The sequence below is a fragment of the Dryas octopetala genome, chromosome 9 (genome assembly GCF_963921425.1).
Source record: "Dryas octopetala chromosome 9, drDryOcto1.1, whole genome shotgun sequence".
NCBI lineage: Eukaryota > Viridiplantae > Streptophyta > Magnoliopsida > Rosales > Rosaceae > Dryas > Dryas octopetala.
Genome location: NC_141374.1, coordinates 18,860,867 through 18,875,902, shown reverse-complemented (window position 1 = coordinate 18,875,902; position 15,036 = coordinate 18,860,867). Strand labels below are relative to the sequence as shown.

The window sequence follows — 15,036 nt, the reverse complement described above, 5'->3', positions numbered from 1 at the left end:
ATTTTAAAGTCAATAATGACTATTTTAATTCAGTAGTATGTCTTTTCCTGTCTGGGTGCAATTTCACGAGTGCTCGAAGTGGAAAAGGCCTAAAAGAATCTGTGATAAATTGGTTTCTCATACTTTTTTACTTGATGTGACCATGTTTTATTCATTTATATTTACGCTTACAACAAACCCTCATTTCTTTTTAAAATATAAAACAAATCGACTTAAATTTATACATTATTTGGTAAACAAATTGGTAACTATGGCATTATTAAATCTTGAGAACAGAAAAAGAAGAATCTAACATCTTCTATTTTTTTACAATTGGATTAAGACTGCTCATCATCCCAGTTTACATTTTTACAGAGAATGGCCAACAGTACATCAGCTACCAAAATTTTCTAGGCATCCTTCGTACCTCTGCTTCCCCTATGGTTTTCCAAGGCTTCCTACTAACTCATTCACTTCACCACCATCTATTTCTCCTCGAATTTCCTCTTTAGCACTCCGATTTCTATAAAGTAATGATCCCAGAGCACAGTTCCCAACACCAATAACTGTACCCAATCAGTAATTATAGAAAGAACATAACAGATCCAATGTTGTCATTTGTACTCTGGAAATTTAGTGGTGTAGACAAGCAGGTTTCTTTTGCATTCACTGTAAATACACCACCAGAATAATCTGACCATTTTAAAGCACGGAGAGTATTTGCAATAGGATTCCTCAACTTTCTTTTCAAAATGATGAACATCTACACTCACCAATAATCCCCGCAAGAACAAGAACCCTCACTGAAGTGGTGAAAGCGGTTAGAATCCCTTAAGATTATTGTCCTTCCCACAATCTTGGATATGTATTTGATGGCATTATGACAGTCTTCACAAACTCTCAAGTTCTTTATTACGCGGATTGGCCTCCCAGCTGGAATTGAAAGAATTCCAAATGCCACAGCTAGTTTCTCACTGTGATACTTCAGCATATGCTCTTTCTCCTCCTCTTCCACGTCATGTAAAACCAACTTTGTGGAGGAAACATATCCCTCCCGCTTCATTTTCAAATCCAACTCTTCCAAGAAGGCATATATCCTGTCCTTCTCTGGGTGTATAGAGTCCCCAACTGAAAATGTATGAATCTTGTTTTGCACTTCAACCCAGCTATATCCAGGTACTTTCCTGACACCTTTATCCTTCATCTTCAATCTCATCTTACCAACATCACCCCATCTTCCTGAAGCGGCATATAAATTTGAGAGAAGAACATACATTCCTGCATTTTCAGGCTCCATCTCAAAAATTATCTGGGCAGCCTTTTCACCTAATTCGGTATTGCCATGAATCCGGCTTGCGCCAAGTACAGCTCCCCATGTGGCAGCATCTGGTTCAAAAGGCATATTTCTCATTAAGTTCTGGGCTTCTTCCAGGCGCCCGGCTCTACCTAAAAGGTCAATCATGCAGGTGTAGTGTTTTGAATTTGCTATTATGCCATAATCCCGATTCATTGAATAGAAGTATTCTGTTCCCCTGTCTACGAGACCAGTATGACTGCAAGCAGACAATACACCAACCTGAAATGAAACTAAAAGAAAATTAGCCGATAGACAGAGAGGTGAAATGCGCACAAAAAGAAATGATTTACTTTGGTAAGAAAAAAGAATATTTCCTAAATCATCTATTGCATCTAACTTGACACCATATGATTATTAAAGTTGCAAAACAATAAAAGTGAGAGATCTTCTTCCAGTTTTAATATGTTTTGATAAGTTGTAGTTATGCTAAACAGCTGTGAGGATTAGGGCAGTGTTTGTTTGTTAAGTTTTTGGAAAGTAATTTAAGAAGAAACATATGCAGTAAATTTGCTCCAGAAGAGATAACTGATGGTAGTTGTTTTGCTCTTACAAGAACTTAAATATGACTAAAAAAAAGAAAAAAACACTTTAAACGAATAAATGAACAATTTACCATCGTTACATCATCTGGTTTGATACCCGTTGTCTTCATTGACTCGAAAACCATGAGAGCCTTTGAGCCAAATCCATGCCGTGCATAACCAGCAATCATCGTGTTCCATGAGACAACATCCTTTTCAGCTATTCCTTGGAACACATCATATGCTTCCTCAATGCTTCCACACTTACAGTACATTACAAGGAGTGCATTTCCCACGTAACACCCAGTTTCATATCCTGCTTTTACCATCCGCCCATGCAACTGCTTCCCCAACTCTAAAGCAGCAATCTCAGCACATGTGCTCAAAGCACAGGTAAACGAAGACCTAGTCAACCTTTGCTCATCTCTTTTCATCTCAACAAATAGACGTAAAGCCTCTTCACTACAACCATTTTGAGCATAACCAGCAATAATAGCCGCCCAAGAAATGGAATCATGCTGAGGCATCCTATCAAAGATTTGCCTAGCATGATCGATATCACCACTCTGAGCATAGCCAGTTATTATGGTATTCCAAGAACTGACATTCCGAAAAGGCATTTCCTCAAACAATTTTGTCGCCATGTCTATTCTCTTGGATTGTACATATCCTGCAATCATTGCATTCCACGAAACTGGATTCTTTTCTGGCATTTCATCAAAAACTCTTCTTGCTTCATCCAACATTCCATTCTGCACATAACCCGACAGCATTGCTGTCCATGCAAATACATCCCGAATCGGAGACTCCTCAAACAATCTTCTTGCTTCTGACATTTCCTCATTCTGCGCATAGCCTGTGATCATGGTATTCCATGAAACTGCATCTCTCAAAGGCATCCGGTCAAAAATCTGCCTAGCATCAACTAATCTCTTTTGCTTTACATATCCACCCATCAAACAATTCCAAGAAACTGCTTCCCAATCTGCTTTCGACTCAAACAAACTACGAGCAGCCTCTACCCTTCCATTATGCACATACGCCGCAAGCAACCCATTCCATGATATCTCATTCTTATCCGGCATCCTTTCGAAAACCTTCCTCGCCTCATCAACATACCCGTTCTGGGCATAACCCGATAACATAGCATTCCATGAAACAACATCCCTTTCGGGCATACGTTCAAACAAAGCACGAGCGGCACCAAGATCTCTATTCCTCACATACCCACTAAGCATCACATTCCAAGAAACCAAGTCTCTCTCAGGCATTTTGTCAAACATATCCTTTGCAAGAACAAACTTGCCATTTGCCAGGTACCCAGATATCATAGCATTATAAGAGACTGGGCTCCGCCGGGGCATGGTATTAAAGACACGCAGAGCGGCTTCACATCGGCCATTGCGCATTTGGGTGGAGATGTCCATGTTCAATTTGACAACCTCAGAGTCAGAGGCGTTTGATAACTTATTCATGGATCTGCGTTTTTGGGTTAGTGCTTTCTTTGATGGGATTGGATTTGGATAACTGGGATTTCCAGTTTGGATTTTGATGTTGATGGGTTGCTGGGTTTTGAGTGAGCTGCTGCTGTGCAACTGTCTGAAACGGTAACTCCCGCGCATTGCTTTCGACTCAAATTTTGCTTCCCCTCAGACCTCAGCATGCAAAACTCAATTTGATTAGCCACAGTTGTGGCCCTTGTGGGTCCTTGGAGCTTGGACCTCCTTGTTTGGAAGTTGGTATGCCTTCTGTTGGAGCAAAAAATCACCCGACATATGGCAATTTTTCATTTGTCATTTGGAGAACAATAACTCAATCAAAATCAAAGGTGATGTGTCATTTAAATTTCAGAAATATTTATGAATAACCTATTTTGATAATGAGTCAATTTCATGATAATTACATTTTAATAATATTTTATTTATTAACAATGAGATAAATAAGAGTTATGGCATTTGGGAAGGATTTTCAGGTGGAATACAAGCCCAGTCGAAATCTATTTGTTTCTCATCCAATTTGGGAGTCATTATTATTAATTAATGATAATTATTTAACATTTATTTATTAACTTTTGATTTTTGAGAATTAAGAGGATAATGAAAGAATTAGATAAGGAAGTAAATGCATAGACAACGTGACAAAAATCTCTTCAGGAGAAGACCAAGTCTCCACCAAAAATCTCATGGAGAAAATCCATTTTCTCCAACAAAGCCCACCATCTTAGAGAACAAGAAAGGTAGAGAAAAACCATGAAATTAGTTGAATCAGACTATTATAAAGTCTCATGGAAATCATTAATGAGGGAGGTAGAAAATCATTTTATAGACACTTGAGAGTTTTCTTATGATAACTTAGGCATCAGAGGGTTTTTTGCAGGTAACCCCACCCATCTTTGAAGAGAAGAAGCTTTGACAAGTCAGACAAAGAAATTAAGACGTTCAATCCGCTCCACGTCAGACGTTCAAGCTTCAATTCATTTATTGTTGACTAAATTCTTTTTTGAAGAATTTTTGGGTTCAACACCTTCTAAGCTACTACTTGGCTCATTGCAATGGCTTTTAATTTTAAGGCCTATGCGACTGTGTGCTAGAAACCATGAATCTCCAATCTTGATAAAAATGGGATTCAATTGAAGAGACTATTTACATTTACTTGTTAGAAAATAAAACAATGCTAGAACGACAAAATGTAGTAACTAGGTAAGATTTTAGCATTATTTTGCAAACAAATTTCGTGAATGTAACAGTATTCTATAAATAAATAAAGTATAAAGTGAGTCTAACTTTAAATAAAGAAAGAAATTACCATACAAAAGAAATACAATTTGATAAACAAATTCAGATTGATAATTAGAAGAAATGTATGAAAGAAATAGCTATCGAGGTACTGAGCCACCTCTTGGTTTTATGATATTTAAATAGGCTACTTAGTCTAAACCTGTCATTAGTCATTTAGTCATACCTTTTTACATTCTTTGGGAGTTGGACCTAAATATCATATAGTTGAAATTATGACTCGTGTGTCCAATTTATCTGGGCAAGCTTTTGATTTTGGGGCTGCCATCAATTATATAAACAACTATATAAACAACTGATTTGAAAAGCAGTTTGCTAATTCTGACTACAAAAGTTTTGGTGCATAAAATCCTAGTGTTTAGTAACACAAGTATAATGAATGGGCATTGATAATTCAGTTTCCTAAGGATGTCTATCTTTGAAAAATGCGGTTTGCCAAGTTTGACTAAGAAAACTTTATGCATGGATCCCAGTAAGTAGAAATATATATGACATCTACTAACTAATTAATAATCATTCTTCTCCAAGTTCATAGTATAAACATTTATTTCTATGTTGATTTGAACTGTGAACCATTCAAATTTCCAGAAAATGCAAAATGGTTAGGTTTAGGAGATTTTGAACTATATATATAGAAACATATTATCAAGGGGTGGTCCAACCACAAGGTCCACAACCCAAAACAGGGACATTTACCTACAAAATACCATGGCAAGCTCATGAATGGTCTCAATAAGGGAGCTTCATTATTTTGTTCCAAAATGGTAGCTTGGATAGACCAATTTACAAACACTCAACAAACCCCACTATATATTTAGATTCCTTTGGCACCTTGCCTTGATGGCCCTATCTCTATCAAACGGTTATCCATATCAATTTGTATATGACTATGTGAATCAGTGAATGAGGACCTGGTCCTCCTTTTCGATATCGACCTTTATTTAACACATTTATGTGGGAGAAATTAAATGTGGGAGAAATTAAAGTTGTGTTAGCTATATAGCCGGCTGCTGGCCTTTAGTTGGTGAAGGGGTGAGCCAAAAATAAATTAATATATGATTATTTCTCTATAATTTTCTGGCTTCCACCATATCTTTCTTCGCCACATGTCGCAGTGGTCTAAACAAGTGATCAAATCATTGAAAGTTTGAAACTAATGGAAACTACAACGACACTGTGCTGTTCCTGGTATGCAAAGATACTGATTTAGTTCAGTTTTGTCTTGAATAAAAAGCTCACACACCAACCCACCCATGCTTTGGACCCCAACCACGCTTAAAGAATCAAATGGGTGAAGGAAATGACAACAGCTAGGGTGGATAAGAAAATGACAAATCCAATTATTAATACTTTAATTCTCTGTAACTCTCTTACTTTAGAAAGGTTTCGTTATGCAATTATGAATATAGCTATATAGCAGCCAAGCTATCAAACAAAGTTCTTCCTTTTGAAAGCTCACATTTTGACATACTCATTGTCACTTATCCCTCCTCACCTGCCCATCTAGCGTCACTAAGTCTGTCTTTACATAAACTAATCAGCAAAAATTAATAACTTGTATATGTGTCAGTGGTAATCAAAGAATTAAAATAAAGGGCCAATAGAATTTTAGCGTTTATATAAAGAGGGCTTGCATGAAAGTTTGGTAAGCTCAGTTGGGGCATTTATGCAACACATATAATCTTATAAGGCAGCTCTCGAGGTTGTAGTAAAGTAAAACAAGTAATGGAGGGTTTGTGCCAGCATTATGGTTTAATAGTGGTAACCCTGATGATATTTGTTGGGGCTCAAGTACCATCTTGTTCTTCACAAACAACCAGACGCTTTCAATTTAATGTAAAGCTATAGCCTCAATTCATTTTTCTCTCTTGCACTCTCTGATCACCAAAAGAAAGTAGGGAATTGAAATCTTGAACTTAACTTTGTGGTTTTGTTTGCAGGTTGAGTGGAAGACTGTAACACGTTTGTGCCACACAAAGCCACTTCTAACAGTGAATGGAGTGTACCCTGGGCCAACCATTGCTGTCCATGAAGGTGATAATGTTGAAATTAAGGTGACTAATCGCATTGCTAGCAACACTACCATCCATTGGTGAGTTTGAGATACTGATCAATTTAACTGTGTAATTGGACAGTACTGATTAAGAAACAGTACTAATTTGTTGCTTGGTTATAATGACAGGCATGGTATAAGGCAACTAAGAACAGGATGGGCAGACGGTCCAGCTTACATTACACAATGTCCCATAAGAGGAGGAAAGTCCTACACATACAAGTTCACTGTTGTAAACCAAAGAGGCACCCTTTGGTGGCATGCGCATTATTCTTGGCAACGAGCTTCTGTTTATGGCGCCTTTATCATCCACCCTCGCATGCCATATCCATTTTCAGCTCCAATTCAAGATGAATTCCCCATTATATTTGGTACATTTTAGTTTTTCACACTTCGATTATATATAAAATACCACATACATGTTGTGAGAGGAAGTTATATATAACAGGCACATAAAACCTGGATCGATGATTGGTTAATCTGATCATGAAATTTCTCTGTTTTACTTTCCTTTCTCTATTTCACATATGACTATTCTTTATCCATATCTTGACATGTTGGTCATGTGTTTGACTGCAGGTGAATGGTGGAATGCAGATATAGATGCAGTGGAAAAGGAAATGATGAAGTATGGAGGTGGCCCTGATATTTCAGAGGCTTATACCATAAATGGTTTGCCAGGACCATTCTATCCTTGCTCTAACAAAGGTATCCAAGAATTTTAATCTTCATCTTACATTCATAGTGCTAAATAAAGTTCCAACTATGGAGGACTTATCAAATTTCGAACATAGAAGAGGCCAAAATGTTCTTTATATCCCCACCAAATAGTATACTTGAGGATTGTGATTCCTCACATGCTTTCTTATAATGTGCAGATACTTTTACCAAAACTGTGGAACAGGGCAAAACCTACATGCTTAGAGTCATCAATGCTGCGCTCAATGATGAGCTTTTCTTTGCAGTTTCTAATCACACATTAACGGTTGTGGAGATTGATGCAGTGTACACCAAACCCTTCACAACCACAGCCATTATGTTAGGGCCTGGTCAAACTACCAATGTTCTGCTCACTGCAAATCAAGTTCCTGACTCCTCAGGCATGTTTTTAATGGCAGCCTGGACATACCTCACTTCCGTTTTTCCTTTCAATAATTCTACCACAGCCGGCTTCCTGCGTTACAAAAACCCAAAGACTGATCAAAAGATTGAGCACCCCCAGAAGGTGCCTACTACTTTTGCAATGGACAATCTTCCTCGAATGGAAGACACCAAATTTGTGACTAAATTCTCTAACAAGCTCAGAAGCCTTGCATCCCCTCAGTATCCATGTAATGTGCCTAAAACTGTCGACAAGCGAGTTGTGACAGTTATAAGCCTTAACCTTCAAGATTGTCCTGCTAACAAAACCTGCAAGGGTTATGCTGGCAAGAGATTTTTTGCTTCTATGAACAACCAGTCCTTTGTTCGTCCGTCCATGTCAATATTGCAGTCTCATTACAAGAACCTCAGAACCAGTGAGTTCTCCACGGATTTCCCAGAAAAGCCTGAAAAGCCATATAATTATACTGGAGTGGACCCACTCTCAGAAAACATGAACACAGAATTTGGTACAAAGCTTTTGGTAGTCCCCCATGGCACAAATTTAGAAATTGTGCTGCAGGGTACAAGTTTTCTTAATGTGGAGAACCATCCAATTCATGTGCATGGCCACAACTTCTTCATAGTTGGTCAGGGGTTTGGAAACTTCAATGTTGCCAAAGATCCAGCAAAGTATAATCTTGTTGATCCTCCAGAGAGAAACACAGTGGCAGTTCCAAGTGGAGGATGGGCTGCAATTCGATTAAAGGCCGACAATCCAGGAGTATGGTTTATTCATTGTCATCTTGAAGAGCATACTTCCTGGGGTCTTGCCTCAGGCTTCATTGTTAAGAATGGTCCACGGCCATCTCAATGCGTGCTTCCTCCGCCTGAAGATCTTCCCTCATGTTGAGGTTTCTGCAGAGACTGCTCAAAGTATTGTTGTTTTACAAAACTTTGTTACACCAGTCTGTAGACTGGAGCCATAATTTTCCTAGTGAGTACATGTATATAGGCTTTGTACTTGAGTATTAAGGTTTCGTTGCTCTTGAGAAACATGCATTGAAGTGAACTGCAAAATTCTAGATATTGTTGTAATTAGAACCTTAGTTAAGAGAATGGCTCTTTGTGCAACTTCATATATACCAACCAAGTTCTTAAGGACTGCATTCTTTTGAGGGTTACAGGCTATAGTTTAAGTGAACCATGGAGGGTCTATATGTTATGTACCCCGTTAAGACTGACTACAAAGTCAGGAATTATATTCAAACAACAGATGTTACATAGTAATTGAAACCCCCTGCATCACTCTTTCATTAGTATGTAATCTGCCTTCACACCGCATAATACTACTACAATATGAATGAAGTAGTCTGCAAATGTTGTGGTGTCAAGACACCAGTGTCTGTGGTAAGTTTAGTGGCCTGACTTATGGGGCAATTGACCCCATTTCGTTATTTTTCTCCCTTTGAATTTGAGTGAAGATTCAGCTTAGCCTCCTTCTTTCTTGAATTTTCCCTTAAGAGGGAGAGACAAAAAAACAGTTTGATGAAATGCCTCATTGAGGCATTTCATAAGCTAAGAAGCATCACCCCATAAAGATAATCAACTTTTCTCCAGCATACATCTACATGGTATTCAATCCAATATAAGAATGATGTCCTACTCATGAATCATGATTATGCAGTTGAAAACCTGGATTGCATATATTCTTTTTGGGATCTTTAAATAGCCGGATGGCTGCCATGGCCAAAACTTGAGTCTTAGATTAACAAAAAGAGGTGATCAGTGATGTGCTTGCCACTATAATCATAATAGGATCAGTTTTGTTTTTGTCTTTCAAATTAGAATACAAAATGGTTGCAATAAGCTACAAATAATTATAAGATGCTAAAGTGTTATTATTGCTACATTGAATATAAGGATGGTGGACCAATCTGTCTAGACCACTATAGCATGTTAAATCTTTTATGTATTTTCTTAAAGCCCTTTCGTTTCATAATTTATAAGAACAATAGCAATGGTAATAATTAATTTCCTTTACATTGACAACTAAAGATATTATACTAGGTAGAATTGGACAAAAAGCTAAAAGATAGAGAAGCATGCAGCTTTTTCTAGCAGATTCGACTGGAACGCGTGCAACTCGAACTCAGGTGCATCTCTATGAGCTTATTACACATTTGTTATTGATTTTTCATGCATACCCTTAATTTGGTAAATGCATCTTATTATTGCAAAGGGGATGAAACCAGTTGAAATTAAATAAATAAACCAAAATGAAAGGGCATAAAGAAAGATAAGTATATTTCACTTGAAAAGTTGAAGCGTGAGAATTCTTTTGTTCACTTTCTGCAAGGCAAACCATATCTGTCATTCTTTAGTTCCATTGCATTAAACTAATGCCTAGGTGACTAGATGTTTTCCCAAAGGAAAAATACTATCAATGCATATACGGGTTTTTAAGGTTCTCACTTCTAAGGCTTGGAAAACAGTCAAAAGATCGTTGAGTCACTTTCATGTTTCCAATGTTATCAATGTTGTCAAGGTAATAACAAATTGAAATTGTTAGTGGGAGCCCAGTTGAACTAGTGGGAGGAGGAAGGAAAAGGAGAAAAAGTTGCACACATATACATAAATCGCTTAAGAAATCGATGAATTTTTTGAATTGTTTATAGCCATGGAGATACTCTATGGTGTTAGCCTATGATTATTTTAGCATGTTTTATTTGTTGCTGGACTTGCTTGACTTGTCTATCGCTTTTTGTTATAGATTCACAAAACCACATTGCAAGTCTCCACACACAGTCACTCTCACATGTGTAGTGTATACATTATACAGACACATAGACATGTATGCCTCGTAAAGCAAACTTAAACAATTCCTTATGAATGATTTGTTCATGATACTATTACTAATCCATCTCTACCAACTTTATCCAGATTTTAGAGATACATATATAGCTAGCATACTAAAGTTGGATCTAACCGAGTTAGCAAACGGCCAAACCAATCCCAACCCCACCTTCCTTTTTTTCTTACTTTCATTTGCTCCAACACCCACCACTACCAGCCTTTTATTCATTCATTTATGACCCTCACTCACTCCCCCTTCCCCCACATTAGTACAACAAACCCACAAAGCCAGTTCACTGTTGCAATGTCCCCAAACCCATCACTCTTTCCCTTCTTTTGCTTCCTCTCCATGTTCTTGCCGGCCTTCCCGGGCCTACCCGACCCAGACCCGGCCCCGGTCCAGTCATTCCTGCCAACTCCATCTCCTCCAGCCACAATCCCTGCATTCCCAGAGCAATCTGATATAGCCGGGTGCCCACTACAGCTCCCTGATGAGCTCTTTCACGGGGTAAAGTCCGCGTGCGCCGCCCCAAAAGGCGGCGACGCCACAGGGCAGCTCCAGCGCAGTAGGTGCTGCCCTGTGTTGGCGGCGTGGCTTTATGATGCCTACTCTGCCACCGCTCTGGGCAGAAGCGGTGGCAGAGTGGGCCCAGCAGTGGCGGGTCATACCACTACGCCTTATGACCCGCCACTGCTGCCGGATGACTCAGAGACTTGTGTGCAGGGCTTGGGAAAGGCACTGGAAGCGAAAGGAATAGAGCTGATGAAGCCAAATGAGACTTGTGATGTGGTGTATTGTTATTGTGGGATAAGATTACACCCCTTGAGCTGTCCTGAGGCATTTTCAGTGAACCAAAAGGGGAAACTTGTTGGGGATGAGAGTGTGAAGAGGTTAGAGAGAGATTGCTTGAGCAGCAGTAGCCATGCCAATGGATTTCCGGGTCTTGGTGGATGCTCCAAATGCTTGAACAGTCTCTACCTTGTGAGTTCCTTACTTTGTAAAAATTTCTCTTTTTTGTTTTTTCTTTTTTAATTAGTGTTACTGGTAGTAGGCCTTCACTTTTTTTTGTTTTAAGCTTGATTTACACAAAAATGAAGGAAGAGGAAGAAAAATCTGATAAGGGTTTCTTCTGTTCTGGGTCTTCTTCTTCTTTGTAATTAGTAAAGTGTTTCTGCTTCTTCTTTACCCTGCTAAAAGACTTCTACTTTAACCCTAGACGCGCCATGGAAGCGAGTGTATTACATGCTGGATATATAACAATTAACCAATAGAGCTAGAGCAGAGAAATAAAGCTAAAAATGTAATTAATTAGTACTACTACAAGTGATTAGTGAGTACTGAGTAAAATACAAGACTTTTACCAAATTTATGTAAGTACATTTTGGGTTAATGGGCTACATTCCAAAGGAGGTCTCCGGCCATATTATAAAAACCAAGATACTCCAGACACTTGATATTATTTCTGACTTGTTGGTTGTGAATTGGAATGAGGTTCTTTTATTCGTTTGGAATATTGCTGACTCTTTAAGGCTTAATGTGTATTAGTGTATGCTAGCATGAATTTGATTTGATGGTGCACCCACTAGTTAGTAAATTAACTCATGTACCAAACCCCTGTTCGTTTGTCTAATCAATGGCTATCTCTTTCATTTCCTTCTTCTAATTTGTGGAATTGATTGTTTGCAGCTTAACAAGAAGAAAACTTTCAATTCAAGCAAATTAGAGGACAGGACCACTAAAATGCACAACAAAGATTGTCAGCTGATGGGTCTCACATGGCTCCTTGCTAAAAATCGAATGGCTTACATCCACACAGTTACATCTGTATTCCGGGCTATCATGGTGAGCACCGACGGCTCTGATCCTCAATCGTGCACGCTGAACAGCGATGGAATGCCTCTAGCCGTTGATTCTTCTGAAATTTCTGATCATTCCTCATCCAATATCTTTGCAGCATCCATCTTTATCTGCATAATGCCACTTATTAGTATGTTATATATGCAGCTTACCCTATGCTAGCTCCAACCAAAATTAGTCAGGGATAAGCAGGTTGCAACATTCAAAAATTTATGAACCATGGTCCATGAGATTTGTGTAGTTCTTGTACTATGTAATTGTTCTACCATTATTGACATGCTCAATTGCACCATGCAGCATTGGATACTTTATCAGGCAACTAGAATTGTTAGTTTTTTGGTGTCATTGAGATAAGAGATGTCGTTTCTGTGATTCTATGAAAATAGGGAGAATGTTTGTCCAAAAACAAGTATCTCTCATCATGTGGGCCTATGCTAACATGTCCCAAAGGGACTGGTGCTTCGTTTTAGAGGGACAAATAATGGGTTCTGCATGTAACTTGTTTGGTGGCATTATGGCATTATTTTGTGACAGTTGTGTTCTTCACGGGAAATTTATGAAATGTCAACATCTCCCAACAAGGAGCCTTTATTTTCTATGGTTTCATTTCAATATGCAGAGCAGCAGAAGGAATTGAGCAAGTGGTGCTGCGGAGCCTGAAACATTATTTTAAAGTTCTTCTATCTTATGATTTTTATAATTTTTATTTGTTTATTTTAAATTAAAAAATATGTCCATTGTTAGTTATATTTTATTTTGTGATAATTAAGTATGATATTTTATTTATACGATTAAAATTATAATATACTTAAAAAAATAATAGGCATACTTATTTAATAATCCTGTTCTTAGAAAAATTAATACTAATAAAAATTTGTAGCCAAAAATTTCAAAAACAAGTAAAAAAAATATTTTATTTTTACCAAACAAATAAGTGAAATGCACTTTCAGCATCATGTCCATTTTAGTAATTATACACAGTCACAACATTTTTATATTTACATTTACCAAACACTTTGATATTTTTTTTTGCACTCACAGCACTTTTGAAAACATAGTTTACCAAACACTCAACTGTTTTACTTTACAGCTGACTTTACTTCACAGCTGTTTACTTCACAGCAATACCAAATTAGCCCTTAGTCTAACATAACCAGCGATGACAAATTGTTTGAAATTTTTATATAATTTTTTTAAATTTTTTTATATAAAATTTTATGAGAAGTGGTAATAGAAGCATTTTAAAATTTAGAATTTGGACCGGTAAGATATAGCCTACAGGTGCCAATCTACACTAATTTCTGTAAGCAAAGGATACTTCGGCATGGCCCAATAGGCCTTATGTTAAGCCTTATCTACGGACATACTTGGGCCGGTCAAAGTGTCAATGATGGGCTTGGACCAACGTTATTGATTCTTCAAAGTGTAATTATATTGCCACCCATCACTGCTCTCTGAACACCCATAGGTTTCCTTTTAATAAAAATTATACCCTTATACAAAATGATTAAAATGTTACTGAAAATTATTTATTCACTTAAAACTAAAGACACATAAAAAAACTGTTTTTTTAAGATTAAAGAAAATAAAAAATAAAAAGGGCATTCACACCCTTACCTTAATTACCTCTATATTTGTTAGCTTGATATATATTGTTTGTATATTCCCTGACAACTTAAATTTTTGGGGTATAGTGATTGTCAAACATAGTATCAAAGCCTTGTTTACAGGAGGTCTTGGGTTGTTTGTTTTCCATGTGTAGGTTGAGGCTACTCATGAGGGAGAGTGTAAGCTTGATATATATCGTTGATCCATTCTCTAACAACTTAAACTTTTGGGGCACATTGGTTATCTAACATGGCATCAGTGTCTTGTTTACATGAGGTCATGGGTTGTCTGCTCTCCACGTGTAGGTAGAGGCTACTCATGAAGGAGAGTGTTAACTTAATATATATATTGTTAATTAGCTCATTCCCTGACAGCTTAAACTTTTGGGATACAATAGTTGTCTAACAATCCCTTGCCTCCCCCTAGAAGATCTCCTGCCCCATTCCCACCTTTCATAGTAAGGTCGCCGGCCTCCACATAAAAAATTGCTAATATATATATACACTCTTATATTACATGCTCCGATTGGTATTTAGGAAGTACATATTAGGCCGTATTGACAGAAGAGCTGGGGCTCATTTTGAATATGGAAGTAATTTGGTGCTATATATTTTGCTTTGGACCACTCGAACTTACACATTATCTCTGAGATAAAATAAGTTAAAACAACTCAATTCCTATGAGTCTTATACAAGGTGTTAAATTTTGATTTTTTGGGGTGTCAAAATTGAAACCCATATTTGTTAAATTTTCGGGATAATTTCGTCGAAATTTTTGAAATTTCGGCTAAATTTTCGGCGGTGAGACTGAGATCTGGTTTTGGAAGGCTGGGTTTTTGGAGAAAAATGGAGCGGTGGTAGGGGGAGATCAAGGGAGAAAGAAGGGGTGGCGGTAGGGCAGTGGCAGGGAGGAGATCGAGGGAGAAAGAG

At 37.7% G+C, this 15,036-nt stretch overlaps 3 protein-coding genes across 3 annotated transcripts; 2 read left to right on the top strand and 1 right to left on the bottom strand.

Moving 5' to 3' along the window:
* Positions 1-213: 213 nt before the first annotated feature.
* LOC147275307 (Tetratricopeptide repeat (TPR)-like superfamily protein) lies at positions 214-3,528 on the bottom strand. The gene is made up of 2 exons (XM_086227657.1): positions 1,950-3,528; positions 214-1,555 (listed from the first exon to the last, which is right to left on the bottom strand). Exons 1-2 carry the CDS (start codon positions 3,477-3,479, stop codon positions 749-751), a joined length of 2,337 nt encoding a protein of 778 aa, XP_086083783.1. The 5' UTR covers positions 3,480-3,528; the 3' UTR covers positions 214-748.
* A 2,798-nt stretch (positions 3,529-6,326) lies between these two features.
* Positions 6,327-8,991, top strand: LAC1 (laccase 1). Its single transcript, XM_086256412.1, has 5 exons — positions 6,327-6,488; positions 6,593-6,744; positions 6,835-7,076; positions 7,285-7,413; positions 7,584-8,991. The coding sequence occupies exons 1-5, from the start codon at positions 6,378-6,380 to the stop codon at positions 8,696-8,698; spliced, it is 1,749 nt and encodes a 582-aa protein (XP_086112538.1). The 5' UTR covers positions 6,327-6,377; the 3' UTR covers positions 8,699-8,991.
* Positions 8,992-10,821: 1,830 nt separating this feature from the next.
* LOC147275305 (GPI-anchored protein) lies at positions 10,822-13,095 on the top strand. The gene is made up of 2 exons (XM_086257591.1): positions 10,822-11,623; positions 12,329-13,095. The coding sequence occupies exons 1-2, from the start codon at positions 10,877-10,879 to the stop codon at positions 12,659-12,661; spliced, it is 1,080 nt and encodes a 359-aa protein (XP_086113717.1). The 5' UTR covers positions 10,822-10,876; the 3' UTR covers positions 12,662-13,095.
* Positions 13,096-15,036: the final 1,941 nt, after the last annotated feature.